The sequence below is a fragment of the Armigeres subalbatus genome, chromosome 3 (genome assembly GCF_024139115.2).
Source record: "Armigeres subalbatus isolate Guangzhou_Male chromosome 3, GZ_Asu_2, whole genome shotgun sequence".
In the NCBI taxonomy this organism is placed as follows: Eukaryota; Metazoa; Arthropoda; class Insecta; order Diptera; family Culicidae; genus Armigeres; species Armigeres subalbatus.
In genome coordinates, this window is record NC_085141.1 from 30208300 (window position 1) to 30230811 (window position 22512).

A 22512-nucleotide genomic window follows, 5' to 3' on the forward strand; every position below is an offset into this window, starting at 1 on the left:
GGGGCTGCCTTCTCGATGCTGACATGATGCAGCACGATGTGCACAGTTTAGTTTAGAGTTCCTCTTTTGCACTCGGACGATGAGAAGCCGCCCCTAACATGAGGAACAGACGCTGTTGTGAGCCGCTCTTAACATGGAGGACATACGCTCGATCAAATTTGCACCTCCGGAGAGGAGCAAATCCCCCCTTCCCTGTTAGCATACGACCATAGTTCCCACCAAGGTTGGTTACCAGATCTTCCCTAAAGTTGCTCGTATCCCGGCCAGCGCCACGAGGAGGTAGGGATAGGAGTTGCTGGGTAATATAGGCTAAGGACCGCGAAATGGGGTCTATTTTATTTCTTCAGGTACGCGAAGTACCAATGGTACGCTTTACCCAGGATTTGCCGTGCCACTGGATCATATTCAGTTTTCCATGAGCGGTAATGGCAGCCAACTTGTCTGTGGGTTAGTCTATGATTTGACGCTTGTGGAGATCAACTGTACCAACCGTTCCAGCATTTTGATCAATGTGGTACATAAGAAGGCTTGAATTCACTTAATCAGCACCTTCTTATATGCCACATTGGTCAGAATGCTCAGAGCGGTGGGTGCAGTTGACCTCCAGAAATGTCAAATCAGAGACTAACCCGCAGGCAAGCTGGCGGCCATTACCGCTCGCGGAAAACTGGATACAATAATTGTTACATTGCGTCGTTTTGGAAAAAAATAGGGTAAAGTGCCCAATAGTGGCCCCCAACCAATAGTGGACCCTCCAGCCATTTTTGCATTATTACAGCACAATGTAAACATTTTGCTAAGAAACTCTATCGGGAGAACCTACCTTACAGTTCTATGATTTGATTACATGCATTGGAAATGCTATGCAAAGTAAAACTAGATGATTTTTTATAATTCTATAACAAATAAACACGAGAGTGTCCATTATAGGAAAATTTTAGGGGGTCCATAATAGGGAAGCAGAACATTCCGAAACGGAACATGAAAATCAAAAGATATTTTAGTTACTAGATAAAGATTGTCGCTTCGGTTCCCTTTGTTCTGCTGTCCAAAACATGTGTGGTATCGTATGTATTTTTCCTTCATTGACATTTAGATCCCCTATCCCCTAGCCAGCAAAAGATGTTTCGTACAGCGACGACAGCAACAATCTTTATCTAGTAACTAAAATATCTTTTTGAAAATCAGATGAAGTGTCGACTATAGGGAAGGCGAATTCAGTCAGACTTTAAAAAGTTAATTTTAACGAATAACGTCGTGTATTTGAGTGTTTTATGTATGTATCGTAAAGAGGAGATGCAGAACTTGTTATAAGATAGCAAGCAGAATAAATATGTTGAAAATATCTACTCCTTTCGACAGGAAGAGCAAATTTACGCTACTAAGGGGTCCACTATTGGGCATTTTACCCTATCCTTGATTAAATTAAATTAAAAAAAAATATATTCATGAACGATCTGAGAAATGGTTTTCTTATGGTGCATGGTTGCAAGGGGTAAAATAAACTCAAATATGAGTAGTTTATTTTCTTCCGTGCATCCCCTTTGACGTTCCGTGAAATGCTTGGCAACACTGACCAGCCATGCTGTTTTGTTTTGATTTTTATCCCAATCTTTCTTCGAAAACACCAGTTTGTAGGCTGGTGTTAAACGAGCAGGAAAAAAAATCGAGTGGGTAAAATTTTTTGACTTCCATGGTGGCGCCATCTACATGTGACATATGAAGCTCGAGAGCTTTCGAAAGCTTAATTTTTTTCCTGCTGGCTTCACAAAATTCAAATTTTTCCTGCTGAGATCACAGTCATGCATTGGAATATTGTAATTACTATAAAGCAATATTTAAGAGAATTATATACATAAAACAAAATTGACAACAGTGATGAATTAAATATGTACAATAATTTGTTAATACCTTTATTCCATTGCGTTCCAATTAGACTAAGTTTCTAGAAGATATTTTTCCAAATTATGTCGTTTACAAAGCAGTGTATGAAGAAGTAATAAATGTACCTACAGATTTATGAATAAACTCAGCACATTAAGCTAACTTTACGATAACTGTATCAACGCGTTTTGGTTCTCGCGTTTTAAATGAAACTTGATGATTGCGCCAAAGAATAGATTTTTGGTTGATGTCGAGAACTAAGGGTTTAGTGAAGTTGAATGCAGTTCCAAATTTCAATGAGTTTTTGCTTCTTAAGTGAAACTTGATGATTGCGCCAAAGAATATATTTTTCCTGCTGGTAGTTTTTTGGTTGATGTCGAGAACTCAGGGTTTAGTGAAGTTGAATGCAGTTCCAAATTTCAATGAGTTTTTGCTTCTTAAGTGAAACTTGATGATTGCGCCAAAGAATATATTTTTCCTGCTGGTAGTTTTTTGGTTGATGTCGAGAACTCAGGGTTTAGTGAAGTTGAATGCAATTCCAAATTTCAATGAGTTTTTGCTTCTTAAGTGAAACTTGATGATTGCGCCAAAGAATATATTTTTCCTGCTGGTAGTTTTTTAGTTGATGTCGCGAACTCTTGGTTTAGTGAAGTTGAATGCAGTTCCAAATTTCAATGAGTTTTTGCTTCTTAAGTGAAACTTGATGATTGCGCCAAAGAATATATTTTTCCTGCTGGTAGTTTTTTAGTTGATGTCGCGAACTCTTGGTTTAGTGAAGTTGAATGCAGTTCCAAATTTCAATGAGTTTTTGCTTCTTAAGTGAAACTTGATGATTGCGCCAAAGAATATATTTTTCCTGCTGGTAGTTTTTTGGTTGATGTCGAGAACTCAGGGTTTAGTGAAGTTGAATGCAGTTCCAAATTTCAATGAGTTTTTGCTTCTTAAGTGAAACTTGATGATTGCGCCAAAGAATATATTTTTCCTGCTGGTAGTTTTTTAGTTGATGTCGCGAACTCTTGGTTTAGTGAAGTTGAATGCAGTTCCAAATTTCAATGAGTTTTTGCTTCTTAAGTGAAACTTGATGATTGCGCCAAAGAATATATTTTTCCTGCTGGTAGTTTTTTAGTTGATGTCGCGAACTCTTGGTTTAGTGAAGTTGAATGCAGTTCCAAATTTCAATGAGTTTTTGTTTCTTAAGTGAAACTTGATGATTGCGCCAAAGAATATATTTTTCCTGCTGGTAGTTTTTTAGTTGATGTCGCGAACTCTTGGTTTAGTGAAGTTGAATGCAGTTCCAAATTTCAATGAGTTTTTGCTTCTTAAGTGAAACTTGATGATTGCGCCAAAGAATATATTTTTCCTGTTGGTAGTTTTTAGTTGATGTCGCGAACTCTTGGTTTAGTGAAGTTGAATGCAGTTCCAAATTTCAATGAGTTTTTGCTTCTTAAGTGAAACTTGATGATTGCGCCAAAGAATATATTTTTCCTGCTGGTAGTTTTTTAGTTGATGTCGCGAACTCTTGGTTTAGTGAAGTTGAATGCAGTTCCAAATTTCAATGAGTTTTTGCTTCTTAAGTGAAACTTGATGATTGCGCCAAAGAATATATTTTTCCTGCTGGTAGTTTTTTGGTTGATTTCGAGAACTCAGGAAGTTGAATGCAGTTCCAAATTTCAATGAGTTTTTGCTTCTTAAGTGAAACTTGATGATTGCGCCAAAGAATATATTTTTCCTGCTGGTAGTTTTTTGGTTGATGTCGAGAACTCAGGGTTTAGTGAAGTTGAATGCAGTTCCAAATTTCAATGAGTTTTTGTTTCTTAAGTGAAACTTGATGATTGCGCCAAAGAATATATTTTTCCTGCTGGTAGTTTTTTAGTTGATGTCGCGAACTCTTGGTTTAGTGAAGTTGAATGCAGTTCCAAATTTCAATGAGTTTTTGCTTCTTAAGTGAAACTTGATGATTGCGCCAAAGAATATATTTTTCCTGCTGGTAGTTTTTTGGTTGATGTCGAGAACTCAGGGTTTAGTGAAGTTGAATGCAGTTCCAAATTTCAATGAGTTTTTGCTTCTTAAGTGAAACTTGATGATTGCGCCAAAGAATATATTTTTCCTGCTGGTAGTTTTTTGGTTGATGTCGAGAACTCAGGGTTTAGTGAAGTTGAATGCAGTTCCAAATTTCAATGAGTTTTTGCTTCTTAAGTGAAACTTGATGATTGCGCCAAAGAATATATTTTTCCTGCTGGTAGTTTTTTGGTTGATGTCGCGAACTCTTGGTTTAGTGAAGTTGAATGCAGTTCCAAATTTCAATGAGTTTTTGCTTCTTAACCTTTCCGTCCCCAACGTCTGTTTTTAAGGTCTTTCAAAAATCTATACTTCTGTAAAAATCGCATTTCTTGACCGATTCTTTCGCAACAAGTTGCATTTCATCCGGATGGATCCCAATTTTCGATTTAGACTTGTTTCGAGGCTATCCACAGTACGGTTCCAGATATATTCCAGATTTCGTTGGGTATGTTGCCCCGGAATAAGTGGCCCTTTACAATTTTAGGTCAAAACAGGTCGTGCGACACCTCAAACTTCGTGATTTTACAAAGCAATGATGGGAATGATATTTTTGGGGTTCCTGGCCCACTCAGATTCAATCCGGCCACATCGGTCATAATCCGGGGACCAACGGAATGACCATTTTCTAAATTGATTCAAAATAGGTTGTGCGACACCTCAAACTTCATGATTTTACAAAGCAATGATGAGAATGATATTTTTAGGGTTCCTGGCCCACTCGGATTTATTCCGGCCCCAATCCGGAGGACCTACGGACGGAATGGCCATTTTCTAAATTTATTCAAAATAGGTCGTGCGACACCTCAAACTTTATGATTTCACAAAGCAATGATGGGAATGATACCAGGGCGTTGCCAGAGGGGGCAGGTTGGGGCAAATAATTCGAAAAACATCGGGCTCAAGAATTCTCCTTGAAACCCTTCTAGCAGCTTCCCTGGGAACTTCTAAATTCCTCCGGAAAGTTATCCACAAATTCCTCTGAAAATCGTTCGAAAATTTTTCTCATGTAATTGTAATTTCTCCTTATCTAGAAACCCCTCACTAAATTTGTTTTTAGGAAATTCACGAAGAAATTCCTTGAAGATTTCTTTTCTTCTCCAATTTTACCTTCTAGACATTTCTTTGGCTATTCTTCCAGAAAGATCTCCGGCATTTCCTTCAGGAATACATTCGAGAGTTCCTTCAAGAATACAAACGGAATTTCCTCCCAAAATTCCTCTAGAAGTTTCTTAATCCATAATTTCACTTGTAAATCTATAAGAAATTCCTTCGGAAATTCTTCTAAGAACTTCTCCGAGCATTCCTCCAGGAATTTTTCTCTTAATTCCTCCAAGATAACTTTCAGGAGTTTTTTCCGGGAATACCTCCATAAGTTTAATAGCGAAATCCTCTAGGATTTCATTCTGGAATTCTTTCCGCTATTACTTCAGAATATCAGAATTCAACTAAAAATTTCTTTAAAAATTTCTCCAGGAATTCGTCCATGTATTTCCTCGGAAATTCTTCCAGGTATTTTCGCGGCAATTGCTTCAGGTACTTCTCCAGGAATTTCTCCCGAAATTTTTCCGCGGAATTGTACTAGAATGCTTTCCGCACTTCACTAGAAATTTACTCCAGAATTTCATTCTGATATTAAATTGACAGTTCCTCCAAGATATCTTCCAAGAGTTCTTCCAGGAATTTCTTCAGAAGTAACCTCCGTTAATTCATCCGGTAATTTCTTCCTCCTAGTATTTTGTCGGGAATTCCTATAGATATTCATCCAGAAATTCCTTCATGAACTTCTCCAAGAATTAGTTCAGGACTTCCTTGTGAGAATTCTTCCGGAAGCGCTTGTGAGAGTTCCTTTGGGAGGTCCTCCAGGAGTTTTTACAAGTGTTCCTTACAAAAGTTCCTACCTTCAAGAACTTCATAGGGAATTCCTGGAGGATATATGGCAGGAATTTCACGGGAAATGGAATTTCGGAAGTTCCTCTAGAAATTCAACTCTGGGTATTCCAACGGCTGTTCCTCTGAAAATTCCTGCGGGAGTTCCAGCAGTAGTTCCTCCGGGAATTCATTCAGGCTTTTTTTTATAACAAAATCCGCCAGAAGTTCCTCGGAGAATTTCCCTGGGAGTTCCTCCGGGAGATCCTTTGAGAATTCTTCCAGGAGTTCCTCCTGGAATTCTTACGGAAGTTCATCCAGGAGCTCTTACGAGAGTTACTCTAAAAATTCTTCCTGTAGTTCTTTAAGAAATTCCTCCAGAAGATCCACTGGAAGTTCCTCCAAAAATTCTTCTGATAATTTCTCCGGAAATTCCTCCGGGAGCTCGTCCGGAAATTACTCTAGGAGTTCCTTCTTAGAGAAACACTCGGAGGATCTGCCGTAGAAACTTCCGGAGGAATGCTCATAGAAACTGCCGGTGGATCTCCTGGAAGAATTCCCGTAGGAACTGCCGGAAGGGCTCCCGTAAGAACTCCCGGAGGAATTTCAGAAGGAACTCCTAGAAGAATTGCTAGAGGAACTCCCAGAGAAATTATTGGAAGAACTTTGGGAAGAATTTCCAGCTAAATGTCTGAAATGCCTAAATGAGTTCCTGAAAAAAGCCTGCATGATTTCCTGGAAGAGCTACTAGGGCCCTCCTTATCCGTGCGGTAAGACGCGCGGCTACAAAGCAAGACCATGCTGAGGGTGGCTGGGTTCGATTCCCGGTGCCAGTCTAGACAATTTTCAGATTGGAAATTGTCTCGACTTCCTTGGGCATAAAAGTATCATCGTGTTAGCCTCATGATATACGAATGCAAAAATGGCTACTTGGCTTAGAAACCTCGCAGTTAATAACTGTGGAAGTGCTTAATGAACACTAAGCTGCGAGGCGGCTCTGTCCCAGTGTGGGGATGTAATGTCAATAAGAAGAAGAAGAACCTAGTGGTGGAACTCCCGGAAGAATTCCCGGATGAACACCTGGATCAATTGCCTGTGGAATTCCCGGAAAAACTCTCGGATGAATTCCTGAAATAACTTACGTAGGAATTTCTGAAAAAAAAAACTCCCGGGAGAATTTTCAAATGAACCCCCGAAGGGACTGCCAGTGAAACTACCAGAAGAATTCTCGGAAAAAATCTTGGATAATTCATCTTATAGACAAATCTCGTCTAGCTGAAACCTTTCTAGGGGTATGTAGCTGGATCATCATCATCATCAGAGGACCTCCGGGAGAATTCCTTGAGGAGCTCCCAGAGAAATTCTCGGTGGAGCTTCTGGAAGAATTTCTACAGTAAAACCTCCATGCGTCGATGTTCTATGACTCGATATCGACTCATGGAAGCAAATTATTCCATACTAAAAAATATTTTCTGGGTTACTGTGATGGTCCCTCCAAAGAGCTTTTCAAGGTTTTTCTATTCTACATCTCGATATTTCTATGAGTCGATGGTCCCTTCAATATCGACTCATGGAGGTTTGACTGTATATAAATTCCTGAAGAAGTCTAAATGAATTCCAGAAAGAAAGCTTGAATGAATTCCCGGAGGAAATTCTGGAGAAATTTCCGGAAGAATTTTCAGGATCGTAGGATCTGCCGATAAAACTACCGGAATAATTCTCGGAGAAAATCCTGCAGGAACTCTTTGAGGACTGCCGGTGGAACTCCTGGAGGAACTCCAGGAGGAACTCCAGGAGGAATTTTCGGAAAAACTCCTGGAGGATCTCCCAGTATAAATCTTGAAGTTTCCACCGGAATTCTTTCAGGATTTCTTTGGGAATTAATCTGGGAATGCTTCCGAAAATACCATTGTTGATTTTATTCACGGTATAATTTCTGTATAAATTTTCGGTGGAATTCCCGGGTCCCTGGAATGTGACCGATGTGGCTGGATTGAATCCGAGTGGGCCAGCAACCCTAAAAATATCATTCTCATCATTGCTTTGTAAAATCAGGAGGTCTGAGGTGTCCAACGACCTATTTTGAATCAATTTAGAAAATGGCCATTCCGTCCGGTCCCCGGATTGTGACCGATGTGGCCAGATTGAGTCCGAATGGGCCAGGAACCCTAAAAATATCATTCCCATCATTGCTTTGTAAAATCACGAAGTTTGAGGTGTCGCACGACCTATTTTGAATCAATTTAGAAAATGACCATTCCGTAGGTCCCCGCATTGTGACCGATGTGGCCGGATTAAATCCGAGTGGGCCAGGAACCCTAAAAATATCATTCCCATTATTGCTTTGTAAAATCATGAAGTTTGAGGTGTCGCACGACCTATTTCGAATCAATTAAGAAAATGGTCGTTCCGTAGATACTACGGATTGTGGCCGGAATGGATCCGAGTAGGCTAGGAACCCTAAAAATATCATTCCCATCATTGCTTTGTAAAATCAGGAAGTTTGAGGTGTCGCACGACCTATTTTGACTTAAAATTGTAAATGGCCACTTATTCCGGGGACAACTAACCCCAACGGAATCTGGAATAATTCTGGAACCGTACTGTAGATAGCCTCGATTTTAGTTACTATGTCTGAAACTTGATTATGCATATGTACAACATGTGATAGATTTAGTTCGGAAAAGGTATTGGAGGGTAACCGCCCCCTCGGTGGGGTTTGATCCCACGACCCCAGTTCGCATGACAGGTGCTTTCCCTACTAAGCTACGAAGGACCTCCGTCGTCCACCGCAGAGAGTTAGTTCTGAAAATGTATTGCGAGAGATCGGCTGGTACCTGGTGCTAGGAATTTGGTTTCATCAGTACCCGCTAAGCTGCGGTGGACGACGGAGGTCCTTCGTAGCTTAGTAGGGAAAGCACCTGTCATGCGAACTGGGGTCGTGGGATCAAACCCCACCGAAGGGGCGGTTACCCTCCAATACCTTTTCCGAACTAAATCTATCACATGTTGTACATATGCATAATCAAGTTTCAGACATAGTAATTAATTTCCACTCCGGGTGGCTTAATACCCGGCATATAGGCAATTAACTTTGAATGTACTGATCTCGATTTTAGTATAAATGGAAAATTATGATCCATCTGGATGGAATGATGTTGCGAAAGAATCGGTCAAGAAATGCGGTTTTTACAGCAGTTTAGATTTTTGAAAGCCCTTAAAAACAGACGTTGGGGACGGAAAGGTTAACTGCCTGGCTAATTGTTCCACCCCCCAGGCCATTCATCCCCTCAGCACGGGTCGCCTGACACCTTGGGATTCGATGTTAGGGACGTCATATTGTCAACTTCAGTGTTGTACCGAGCCTGTCGATATGATCGGTTTTACACCGTTACGCACTACTTCAGAGTATCCATATCCCAGCGTAAGGGGCAGACAGACAACCTTACTTGCTCTTTAAATATTGGATTTAAGATGGTTTAGTTGAAATTCGAATTTTCTTATAATTGTGTAGTTACATAATTTAAGGTTTGAAGCCAAAATTACACATTTTTCAGCACAAACTGATATTAACCAAGGCTTTCGTATAACTATAGCTTATCTACATTAATAATTTATAAAGATTCACAGTAATTATGATCGATAGGATATAAATCTTTGGATATACGTCGACTTGGGGCGGTATTGCCAATTAGGAACAAGGTCATCTCCAGGATTAAGAGTCACCTAACCCTTGAATGCATTTAAAAAATCATGAAAATATGTTCCGCCTGAATCAGAGATGATTTAAACAACGGATACCATTCCCTGTGTCGCATCGGACCGAGTCAGACGCATTTAGTTTGGATCTCTCACGCGAACTCGATCAAGTGCTTTTTTACGTTGCCAAATAAACGGCACCGAAGTTTCGCAAGGTGAATTCCTGGCGACCAGAAGGAAGCGGGCTGTAATTGGTAAATTACCAACCGGTAATCATTACAGCGCCGTGAATATCAGCATTCGGACAGAGCATCATCCATCCCCGTACGACGACGTTCGTAGGCACCTACAAAGGCAGAAACAAAACGGCTAAGTACCTATTCGCTTTGTATTGTTTGCATGCGGTGGAGTTGGGTACACTTTTTTTTCGATAGAAAGAATCGGACAGTGCAGAAAGAGTGGGCATTAGCCTGGTCCAAAAAAATATTTTTTTCTTAAATAAATTTATTTAAGTTTTTTTTTTATCTTTGATACATGGACGAAGTGAGTGGAGGCGAAACGCCTCCCAAAGACAATGTCATTCGCACGCGATTTTACCAGGCCACATCACCTGGTCCCTGGGTTGTTTACTTTCGGCAGAAAGTGAAAAGTATTGATTTTTTAGGAATCAAACGTGACTTGACGCGTCGTTTTCCGAAAACTGATTTTCATCAGATCAATCGGAACAAACTACGTGTAACCGCAGCTACATTCCAGGATGCAAATGCTATCGCAAAAGACCAGAACTATAATGTGGAATATTTGGTTTATGTCCCCTCGCGGGAGGTTGAGATTGAAGGCGTAATTAACGCAGCGAGCCTGACTTGCAAGGATGTACTTGCAGGAAAAGGCCGTTTAAAGAATGCCCTGCAATCTACCGTGGATATTCTGGACTGCAAGGAATTGCATTCAGCAGCCATGGTAGATGGTAAAAAGTATATTCGAAGTCAGGTTCGCTACGAGTAACGTTTGCCGGTTCGATACTCCCAAAATATGTAGATATCGAAAATATGTTGTTTCCGGTGCGTCTTTTTGTACCCAGAGTTTTCAATTGTACCAACTGCAAACAGTTGGGGCACACTGCCGAGTTTTGCGACAACAAGCCCCGTTGTGGCAAATGTTTTGAAAAGCATAGGGAGGAGTCCTGCCAACAACAAGTTACAAAGTGCGCTTATTGTGGCATGGACCCTCCCATGGTTTGCAAGAATGCCCGGTGTACAAAAAGCGCACCCAAAAGTTAAGCGTTCGTTAGTACAGCGCTCTAAGCAGTCGTATGCAGAAATGGTGAAGTCGCAAGACACATCCGCAACTGCCAACGCAACGGCTGCTATTTCAGCTGCCGTTCAAGTAAGTGATTTTTATGATGTCATTTCCATAGACGAATCGGACTCTGACGTAGCCGATATGGATGATTCTGCGGAGGTACACGTACCCGAAAAGAGGAAGAAACTGTCTTCCCCGGGATTGCGCCGTAAGAAAACAAAAATCATCCCTAGAAGCTTGCCTAAATCTGATGGTAATGGGGGATTATTTAAAATTCCGAAGCAACCTGTCTATACTGCTCCTTTTGACCCAAATTGCAGTAAGACATTCCCGCCATTGCCTAAAACTGATGTTACAAAGAAACATCAGTCAAGGAATATCTCTGAGCAGAAAACTGCTACTCGCACTTCCAAGAAAAGAATCTCGTCCAAGCGAGGATTGATATCCTTTAAGGACCTTGTGGATCGTATTTTGAACTTATTCAATATTCCGAATTCATTGAGGCCAATCATTGACATCTTTATTCCAACAGTTGAAAGTTATCTGAAGCAATTGACTGTTTCATGGCCCCTTCTTGCAGGACTTGTATCTTTCGATGGATAATACGGCCATACAAGATACAATCACTGTGCTGCAGTGGAACTGTCACAGTCTGAAATATAAATTGGACGTGTTTAAGTTTTTAATTCGCGATTGCGATATATTTGCTATCTGTGAAATATGGCTTTCTTCTGAAGATGAAATCAATTTCCACGATTTTAACATTATTCGCCAAGATCGGAATGATCATTATGAAGGCGTTCTTTTGGGAATCAAAAAATATCACACTTTCTACAGAATTCCCATTCCGACTGTTAATGGTTTAGAGATCGTCGCTTGCCAAGTAAATGTAAAGAATAAAGACCTTTGCATAGCTTCAGTGTATATTCCCCAAATGCCTCACTTAATCGTCGGCATCTTTGGAGCGCAGTCTCTCTTTTATCATCCCCAGTTTTAATACTGGGTGATATGAATGCACATGGTATTGCATGGGGCGAAACTAGAGACGATAACAGAGCGCCTATTTTCTATGATTTGTGCGACGATTTCAACTTGAATATTTTGAACACAGGCGAAGTAACTCGAATAGGACCTCAAGGTCAGGAAAGTCGAATAGATCTGTCTTTATGCTCTAATTCACTATCATTAGATTGCACGTGGAAGGTAATCCAAGATCCCCATGGTAGTGACCACATGCCGATAGTCACCACAATCAAAAGCGGCTATCAACGATCAGTGCCAGTTAATGTTCCTTTCGACCTCACGAAAAACATTGACTGGCAAAATTTGCATCGGCGGTAAAATTGGTATTGAATCAACTGATATTCTTCCTCCACTGGATGAGTATCGATTCCTTACCGAATTGATTCATAAAAGCGCACTAGAAGCTCAGAAACGACGCGTTCCAAGTACATCTGTCATAAGAAGACCAGCCACTCCTGGATGGGATGATGAATGTACTAAGTTGTATTCCGAGAAATCTGATGCCTTCAAGGCTTTCCGTAAACACGGAAGGTCTGAGCTTTTCGAAGAGTATTTGAGGCTTGAAAGAAAGCTCAAAAATCTTCTCAAGGCTAAAAAACGTAGCTACTGGCGACGTTTTGTTGAGGGACTATCACGAGAAACCTCAATGACAACACTTTGGAAAACGGCCCGCAACATGCGGAACCGCATTTCCACCAATGAGAGTGAAGAATACTCCAATCGATGGATATTCAACTTCGCAAAAAGGTCTGCCCAGATTCCGTACCAGCAGAACCGCTATTTCGAGAATCAGTCACTGATCCCGGTTCTTTGGGTGGACCATTCTCAATGCTGGAACTTTCTATGTCTCTTCTTTCATCAAACAACTCTTCTCCGGGATGCGATAATATCAAATTCAATCTTCTTAAAAACCTCCCAGATATCGCTAAAGACGATTACTTGACCTGTACAACTGTTTCATGGAGTACAACATTGTGCCCCAGAATGGCGCCAGGTCAAAGTAATAGCTATTCAAAAGCCTGGGAAACCAGCGTCTAATCACAATTCATACCGACCGATCGCCATGCTATCGTGCATGAGGAAATTATTGGAGAAAATGATCCTTTCAAGAATTGACCATTGGGTCGAGCAAAATGCATTACTGTCAAATACTCAATTCGGTTTTCGAAAAGGTAAAGGAACAAATGACTGTCTAGCGTTGCTCTCTTCAGATATACAGCTGGCCTATGCGCACAAGGAGCAACTGGCTTCAGTTTTCTTGGATATTAAGGGCGCTTTTGATTCTGTTTCCATAAAAGTACTGTCGGAAAATTTGCACAGTAGTGGATTACCCGTTATTTTGAATAATTTCTTGTACAATTTGTTGTCAGTAAAACATATGAACTTTACTCTCGGCACTCTGACAACTTCCAGAAATAGCTACATGGGCCTTCCCCAAGGTTCATGTTTAAGTCCCTTGCTTTACAATTTCTATGTTAAAGATATTGACAATTGTTTGGAAGGACAATGCACGCTTAGACAACTTGCAGATGATGCTGTGATCTCCCTAAGAGGTTCATGTGCAAATGTCCTGCAAAGACCATTGCAAAATTCCCTAAATAACCTGACTGTTTGGGCCAGACATTTAGGGATCGAGTTCTCTCCGCAAAAAACTCAATTGGTAGTGTTTACTAAGAAGCGGTACCCAGCTCAACTGAAACTAAAGCTGTTGAAAGATGACATAAACCAATCTTTATCTTCTAAATACCTTGGGGTCTGGTTTGATTCCAAGTGTACCTGGAAAACCCATATTGATTATTTGTTAGAGAAATGCCGAAAAGGATCAATTTTCTCCGTTCTATCTCTGGAACTTGGTGGGGCGCTCACCCGGAAGACCTCATCAAACTATATAAAACGACTATTCTCTCTGTTTTAGAGTATGGCTCTTTCTGCTTCCTCTCAGCAGCTGATTGCCACCTGATCAAATTGGAACGAATTCAATATTGCTGTTTGCGTATTGCTCTTGGCTGTATGCATTCAACGCATAACATGAGCCTGGAGGTGCTTGCTGGAGTCACTCCTTTAAAGCACCGTTACTGGGAGCTCTCACTTAGAATACTGATCAAATGTGGAACAAGTAACACACTTGTATTAGAAAACTTCGATAATATGCTTGAACTGGCTCATCGTTCAAGATACCTGCGAGTCTATCTCAACTACATATCGACAGATCTCTGTCTTCCATGTTATAATCCACCTCGAGTTCTCTTCGTCAACGACAGTTCCTCAATTGAATACGATCTGTCCATGAAACATGCTATTCAAGGAATACCAGATCATCTTCGACAAATATCTATCCCTTCCATTTTTTCTGAAAAATATGAACATGTCAATTGCAATAACAGATATTTCACTGATGGTTCTCGCATTAACGGATCCACTGGCTTCGGTGTTTTCAACGTAAATTCAACCACCTTCCGAAAACTTCAAGAACCGTGTTCGGTTTATGTTGCTGAGCTGGCAGCAATTAATTTCGCTTTGGGGATAATTTCCGATCAGCCCGTAGACCATTATTTCATCTTCTCGGATAGTCTTAGTTCTATCGAGGCACTCCGGTCGATGAAACCTGTTAAGCACGCATCTTACTTTCTTACAACTATAAGAGAGCAGATGCGTGATTTGGTCGAAAGATCATTCAAGATTACCTTTGTATGGGTCCCATCCCATTGCCTAATCTATGGCAATGAGAAGGCGGACTCGCTAGCAAAGGTGGGCGCACAGGAAGGTGAAGTTTATGATAGACAAATCTCGAATAACGAGTTTTTCCCATTAGTCCGTCAGAGTACTCTTCAAAATTGGCAAATGATTTGGTCACACAATGAACTTGGACGGTGGCTATTTTCCATAGTTCCTAAAGTTTCTGCGCGAGCGTGGTTCAGAGGTGAGGACTTAAGTCGAGGCTTCATCCGCACGATGTCGAGGCTTATGTCCAATCACTATTCACTAAACACACATCTCTACAGAATAAACCTGGTCGATAGCAACCTATGTAGGTGCGGAGCCGGTTACGATGACATCGATCACGTAGTTTGGTATTGCTCGGAAAATGACGCCTCCAGAGAGCAACTATTGGATACCCTTGTGGCCCGAGGTAAACAACCCTTCCGGGATATAAGAGGTGTTTTGGGAGATCGCGATGTGATATATATGCAGGCCATCTATGCCTTCCTTTGCTTGGCTGACATCAAAGTTTAATGCCTATATTCTTCTCTTTCTCAGTTTTTTTCTTGTCCGATTCTGTTTCTCTGTACCATGTACCCCGAAGCTCTGGCCATCCGGAAGATGCTCCCTGACGAACCAAAATCGAGCACGACGCCACGCAAAATCGTTTTCAACGTTCAACGTCAAACGCCCGGATGAGCAGCTGAAATAACCTAAACCCAAATCCCTACCCCGTCCGTCCTGTATTAAGTTTTTTAACCTTGAGTCGCCACGAGTATTATGGTCTATGTCCCCTCCCAACTAACTGTTAAGATAAGATGATATACCATGTAAAAATATCATACTTGAGAATTGCGGCTCCGCAAAGTGTCACACACGACTGAGCCTACCAAATAAATGAACTGGTAAAAAAAAAAAAAAAAAAAAACAACGGATATGGTTTTAATCGTAAAAATTACCTTTAGGCAAATTCAGATATTGTCGTCAACAAATCAACACGGAATACGCCATTTTCAAGCGAAACATCATTTAAACATAATAAGTCAAAAAGGACATAAACCATACGTTAAAGAGAAAACTGGACTTTGATTACACGTGTTGATCTTAAGGCCTATATTCCAGGGAATTCTTGGTTGATCTGGAATGCAATAGTTGTCGATGGCGTATCCTATTCGATTATATGGATCAAAAGGTTATGAATCATTTTTATTAAGAACTAGTTGACCCGGCAGACGTTGTCCTGCTTAGTAGGCGAGAATGTGCGTTCCGAACTGCCCATGCAAAGTTCGCATAGGAATCACAATTTTAAATTTTTACGATTTGCTCAACTTTACTTTACTTAAATTTTTACGATTTACTCAACTTTACAACTTTACTTGCATTAGGAAATATCATATAAACCCGTCGGAAACTATAACGAATGTTTCTGCTGAAGAAATGAAGAAAATCCATCCAGCCGTTTTCGAGTTATGCGGATACGAACACAGACCATTTCATTTTTATATATAAGATTATTTGCCCATCGGATAAGTGTGTAAACCTCAGCAGGGCCTATACTCTAGGAAATTATTGGCTTACTTGGGAAGGAAGAGCTATTGACGGCGTATCCAACTTGGTTTAATATATCAAATTGGGTATGGACATTTTTGCAAAAGAAATATCACCCGTTTGGTTACACATGTAGATCTTAAGGCCTATACTGCAGGGAGTTCTTGGATTACCTGACACGGATTACCTACGGTTACTAGAGGCGTATATATTTTGATTATAAGGATTAGAAAGAAAATGAACCATTTTTAAAAGTGATATCAGCCCGTTGTCAACGCGTGTAGACCTCTACCTACCGTGTAGACCTTTAAAACGTGAACTATTTAAAGAAAGAGATAACATACCCTTAGTTACGCGTGTAGAACTTAACCCTCTCCCGCCCATGGTGTTTGCGGAGCACCATCAAATTTTACACCCTCTAACCACCCTTCATCGAATTGTTTCAACAACAAAAAGCGATATTTGGTATATTTTTATGGTTCCATTAGACTGCAAATATAATCAACTTTGAGTATGAATTGTTAAACTATTGAAAACAATCAATTAACTATTAAATTACAATTCGAAACTTTTTTTTCGTTTTCCACTAATTTTAGCTATGCTAAATAACTTTTGTTCTAGTTATTTTTTCAAAGATGATTCATTCCTATTGAAATCTTTGAAAAAAGTCGTGGGTGGGAAAAGGTTGAGGCCTTGGTTACGCGTGTAGAAATCAAGGAATTCTTGGATGATCTGGAATGGAACAATTGTTCCAAGGCATAGGTTAAAGATGCACAACATCTACTAAGTTCATTGGCTTTCTAAGAGTGACTACTTATAGGTTCACTTTTAGATGACAATAGTGTTTAAAATTATTTTTACGTCACCTGCCGTAAAAAGCAAGCCGTAAAACTTAGTGACGTCTAAAGAAGTTCCGTAAAAGAAGGTTGAGTGTAGCAAGAAAAAAAATATTGGCATGATTAACAAATGCTTCATTAGATTATGATCTGCTGCAGCAATCACTCATCAAGTTTTAGTTCCCCGTGGTTCTTCAATCGTCTTGACAAAAAACAGCGTTCTTCGAAATTACTCAAGAAATAAAAAAAACGTTGGCTTGACTAAGAAATGCTCCATCAGATCAGCAACCATTCATCAACATTTAATTCTTCATTAATCTTCACTGAAAACAGCATTTCATAAAAAATCAATAAGCAAGGAAATATCGTTGGCTTGGTTAACAAATGTTTCATCTGATCAGCAACCATTCATCAAGATTCAATTCTTCATTAATCTTCACTGAAAACAGCATTCTTCAAAATTTCTCAAACAATCAATGAGCAAGGAAAATCGTTGGCTTGATTAACAAATGCTCCATCAGATCAACAACCATTCATCAAGTTTTATTTTTTCATTAATCTTCACTGAAAACAGTATTCTTCAAAATTACTTAAAAATCAATGAGCAAGAAAATATCGTAGGCATGATAAACACTCGTCATGTCTTAGTTCTTCATTAATCTTCACTAAAAACAATGTTCTTCAAATTACTCAAAAATCAATGAGCAAGAAAAAAACGTTAGCTTAAATATATTTATTTAAAATATCGTTGGCTTGGTTAACAAATGCTTCATCAGATCAGCAGCCATTCATCAAGTTTTAATTCTTCATTAATCTTCATTGAAAACAGCATTCTTTTTTTTTATATTTTTATTATAGAGGTTTGCAGCCCTAGGCTGGCTCACCTCTTAACAGCATTCTTCAAAATTACTCAAAAAATCAATGAGCAAGATAAAATCGTTGGCTTGATTAACAAATGCTCTATCAGATCTGTGGTAAACAAAACTTAAATCAACCATTCATCAAGTTTTAATTTTTCATTATCCTTCACTGAAAACAGCATTCAGCAAAGCAAAAATCGTTTGCGCGATTATGAAAAGAAAAGCTGCATCAAATCAACAACTACCTTTTCATCATGCGTTAATTCCTAATCTTGTAAAATATTAAGCTTATGCAGTTTCCCAAATAAATTATTTATTTGCATTAATATTATGCAACTAGGTACTCATAAGGAATTGCTTAAAAATTTCAGTAATTGCATCACACTAACTACCTACCACAGGAATATTTAATATCTAAGCTCATAGTGCTATATACTCCACAGACAGTCTGTGCTATCTAATTTTATTATTGCATTATCAAAAGTAATATAAACTTTTATAAATTTTGAATACCTAATTTACTTCCTTGACCTCACTGAAACAAATATTGTGAAAGGTTTGCATGATCTATTCAATAATCTATTTAAACTATTAATTCATAAATCGTTACCAAAAAACTTCGATGAAATTTGATTTCCTATTTGTTAGCATAATGGAAAGAAGTAGTAACCTTTGACGTAAATCGCACAAACTCGATTAAGTTGAAAACCGGAATACGGGACTAGCGAAGTTGGATTTATCTCGCAATCCGTACGTTAAACCTAACTTCCTAATTAAAATCCAACTTCGACAGTCCCTCATTTCGGTTTTCAACTTGACTAGCGATAAGGTATTTGGTATTTAGCCAATTTTAGACCATCAATTGAAAGGCTATCGTAGTAAGTAATAATTAATACGTTTTATCTGTGCGATGATGTTAATTTTGGATTTTCTATAATTACTGTTTAATTTCTCAGTGGTTTAATCTTGAACACACCAGAATTTGCCAACCGACGAAATTTGCTGCTATTTATTGAACTATAATTATTATCTTTTATCCACCCGAAAACTTGGTTCGAAATGCTAATAATAAATAATTATCTCTACTCACCATTCCAGACATTATTTCACTTATTAAGGTACATAATATTCATTTTGATTAAAAATATAAAAAAATATATAAAAATTAAAAACATCACTACGCGAAACTGTATGGATTCGAACTCAGCAGGAAAAAAGCTCGACCTGTGAAATCAGCCGGCAAAAAGCTCAATATTGTGAAGTTAGCAGGAAAAATATTTTTTCCTGCTTATAGTTCATGCGTTCAGGCACAGGTGGCGCACTGAAAGAGCTTTTTTCCTGCTCGATTTTTCCTGCTAGTTTAGCAGAGGTGTTTGTAGTGCAAAACTTTTATTTTGTGTAGAAAATTTAACACGCGATATCTCTAAATGGCAAAACCCAAAAAGGACAAACAAGTATCCAGCAATGTGCCGAAAAAAACACCAGCCACCTCGGATGCTGCACCATCGAAAATTTGGACCGATGTCCGGTTCGCTCACTTGGTTAACGATCCACGCTTCAAAGGAATTCCCAAGTCGGAGAAAAAGGTGAAGATCGACAAGCGGTTCCAGTCGATGTTTAAGGATGAAAAATTCAACGTGAAGCACACGGTCGACAAGTACGGTCGGAAGGTGAAGCAAACCGAAAGCGATGAACTCCGAAAGTACTACGAAATGGGATCCGAGTCCTCGGAGGGCGAAGAACAGGAAGGTCATGATGATCCGAAGGCGGTTGATTCCGATTCGGACGGGCTGGAACTGGACGATGAGGAGAAGGCAATAGCTATGTCGGATAAGGTGAAATCTAGATTGGAGGATCTGGAGGTTGATTATGCCAGAGGAGAAGGAGCAATTGCATCGGATAGTTCCTCGGATGATGATTCTGGTGAAGAGGACGACGGAGAGGAGGTATTCATCGAGCACGTGTGGGGTGAGCTGGACGCCGATGCGGAAAGGACTGACGAATCGACCCGCAGGTTGGCGCTGTGCAACATCGATTGGGATCGCGTGAGGGCGGTGGACATCATGGTCATGCTGAGTTCTTTTCTTCCACGGGGATCGACCATTTTGAGCATTACTGTGAGTATTTTTATTGTTTTGAATGGCTCTTTTATAGGTAGTAGTTTCCTATCTCATTTAAAAAAAAATGCAAATTTTAAAGTTTAATGAGTTTTTATATAGTTTAAATATTTTAATTAGAAGTAAAATTAATTAAATCTGGACGCTTTGAAAGCTCAATTCTTGAAGCTAACTATTTGATAATTGGTGTGACAATAGTAGGACAATGTGAATCTCTAGATCAATATATTGAAGATATTTGTTTGAATTGTGAATAAAGAGAAAACATAAAATTTTACTAATTAAATATTTTACATGCTGTGTATCTGCACATATCGAAATATGATCCTCAAAGGAAAATGAGCAAGAACTAGGCGTTTTATCATAGCTTCTCGGTAGGAACTGCCTATCCAATTTTGTTTTTTCGCACTTAATTATCTACAAGTGCGATAAACTTGTTTTCATGGCTTGTAATGGTTCGAAGGATTTAATGAGAGGAGACACCTCTCCATTGGCTGAATAATACGTCCAATTATAATTTTCAGATATATCCATCCGAGTTCGGCAAGGAGCGATTGCACGAAGAAGAAGCACAAGGTCCCCAAGAACTGACGGCGCAGCGGTCGGATGAATCGGACGAAGAAGACCTCGATGAAGAGGCGGTAAAGGAGAAACAACTGGAACGCCTCCGAGAGTACCAACTGAATCGTCTAAAGTACTACTACGCCGTTGTGGAGTGCGATAGCGTCGAAACGGCAGACAAATTGTACAAGGAATGCGATGGGGTTGAGTACGAAAGCACCGCCAACAAGTTGGATCTACGATTCATTCCGGACGACATGGAATTCGATGACGAACCGAAAGAGAAGTGCACCGAACTGCCGGAGGTGGGAAAATACGAACCACGCGTATTCACCACATCGGCACTGAATCAGTCCAAGGTGGAGTTGACCTGGGACGAAAACGACGTTGAGCGGAAAGAGTTCAACGAGAAGATTCGAGCGGGAAAACTTGCCGATGTGAAGGATACCGATCTGAAGAAGTATGTCGCTTGCAGCAGTAGCGAGGATGATGAGTCCGAAGGAAGCGAAGAAGAAAAATCAGGAAGCGACTCTGAAGAGGACGACGAACACCAGCACAATGGCGACAATAAAAAGTCCAGGAAGCAAGACATGATTGCCAAATACAAAGCACTGTTGGGAGATATCAAAGAGCAGGAGATGAAGGAGAAGGATGAGAAGGTTGGAATGGAGTTTAGTTGGAAGGTGAATGGTGAGGGAAGCGAAGAAGAGAAGGGGGACTCCGATGAGGAAGAAACTAAAAGAGAGAATGTCAATCCATTCGAGAAAATTTTGGAAAAGGCCAAGGAGAAGAAAAAGCGTCGGAAAGAGTTGAAAAAGAAGAAGAAGCGCGGCGAGTTGAACAGTGAAGATGAGGACGAATCGGAAGATGATACTCCGTACGGAGTCGATTTGAATGATCCTTTCTTTGCTAGTGCGTTTGATGAGAAGGAATTTGATTTGAAGAAACCCAGCAAAAAGAGTAAAACGAAAATAACCGCAGAACAGGAAGAGGACGATGAAGCCGAATCAGCTCGGAAACGCGCAGAATTGGAACTGATGCTGGACGATGCAGAGGACGACAGAAGCCACTTCAACCTGAAGACGATTCAGGACAACGAAATTGATTTGAAGTCTGTGTCGAAATCCAAACGAAAGCGTATTCTGAAGAAAAGTAAGAAGCAAATTGAGGAACAGCGTCAGCAGAGTGCGGCCGTCGATGACTTCGAAGTGAACGTGGACGACGATCGGTTCAAGGCCGTGTACGAGAAACCGGAGTTTAACATCGATCCAACGTATCCGTCGTTCAAGAAGACCAAGGGCATGGAGAAACTGATACAGGAGAAGCTGAAGAAAAGACCTTTGAAGCATAATGATCTTCCGGTGGAAAAGGGGGAGAATGAGGATAACGTTATGGAGAGTGAAGCAAAGAAAATTAAAAAAGATGTCTCCACCAGTTTGCTGGTGAAAAGTATCAAACGTAAGATTGGAAAATAAATGTAAGTACATTTGAACAATAATGGTTATGAACGTTATTACCTAATTATTGCAAAGAGATTTACTAGTATGACGGCCCTTGAAATCCATTAAGTACCTATTTAATATTAGCTGGTCGGATCCTGGATCCTGATCAAATGAAAAAGAAACTTCCCTCCTTTTTATTCATATGAAAAATGAGATAGGAGAATTGGGGGATGCTTCAAAGTGGTCGACGTTTGGATTCTTGCTGATGGCTGATAAAAATGTTATTCTTGAAATAAGAAAGCGCATCATTTGTGGAAATCGGGCATAGTGCGCTGTCGTTCTGCGCATAATTGTTCCATGTTACCAATGATGAAAAAAACTAATTTGTCCAACTGAAAAAATTAAGTTGTCGTTTGATGAAAGACTGAAAACCGTTTAAATAAGTAGTGATTATTTTCATGTTCTGGGAAAATGTTGCCTACCCTCATAGCATTTGGGTAGCTATAGAGCTTGGAGACCGACAATTGAAACTTTGCGCAGTTTACATTCCACCGGATCGGACTCGAGACATTCAACTAATCGAGTCACACTGTCGTTCGGTTACAGCCGTATC

General features: G+C 39.9%; 1 protein-coding gene across 1 annotated transcript; it reads left to right on the top strand.

Annotated features, from left to right (window-relative positions):
• The first annotated feature begins 1554 nt into the window (after window positions 1–1554).
• On the top strand, window positions 1555–21955 carry LOC134227855 (ESF1 homolog). Its single transcript, XM_062709539.1, has 3 exons — window positions 1555–1630; window positions 19149–19896; window positions 20421–21955. The coding sequence occupies exons 2-3, from the start codon at window positions 19207–19209 to the stop codon at window positions 21930–21932; spliced, it is 2202 nt and encodes a 733-aa protein (XP_062565523.1). The 5' UTR covers window positions 1555–1630; window positions 19149–19206; the 3' UTR covers window positions 21933–21955.
• Window positions 21956–22512: the final 557 nt, after the last annotated feature.

Excerpts from the sequence above, each read along its gene's own strand:
- LOC134227855 (XM_062709539.1), top strand. The coding sequence starts at position 19,207 with ATGGCAAAACCCAAAAAGGACAAACAAGTATCCAGCAATGTGCCGAAA. Across the intron at positions 19,897-20,420 it reads CGACCATTTTGAGCATTACT|ATATATCCATCCGAGTTCGG; the intron begins GTGAGTATTTTT and ends TATAATTTTCAG.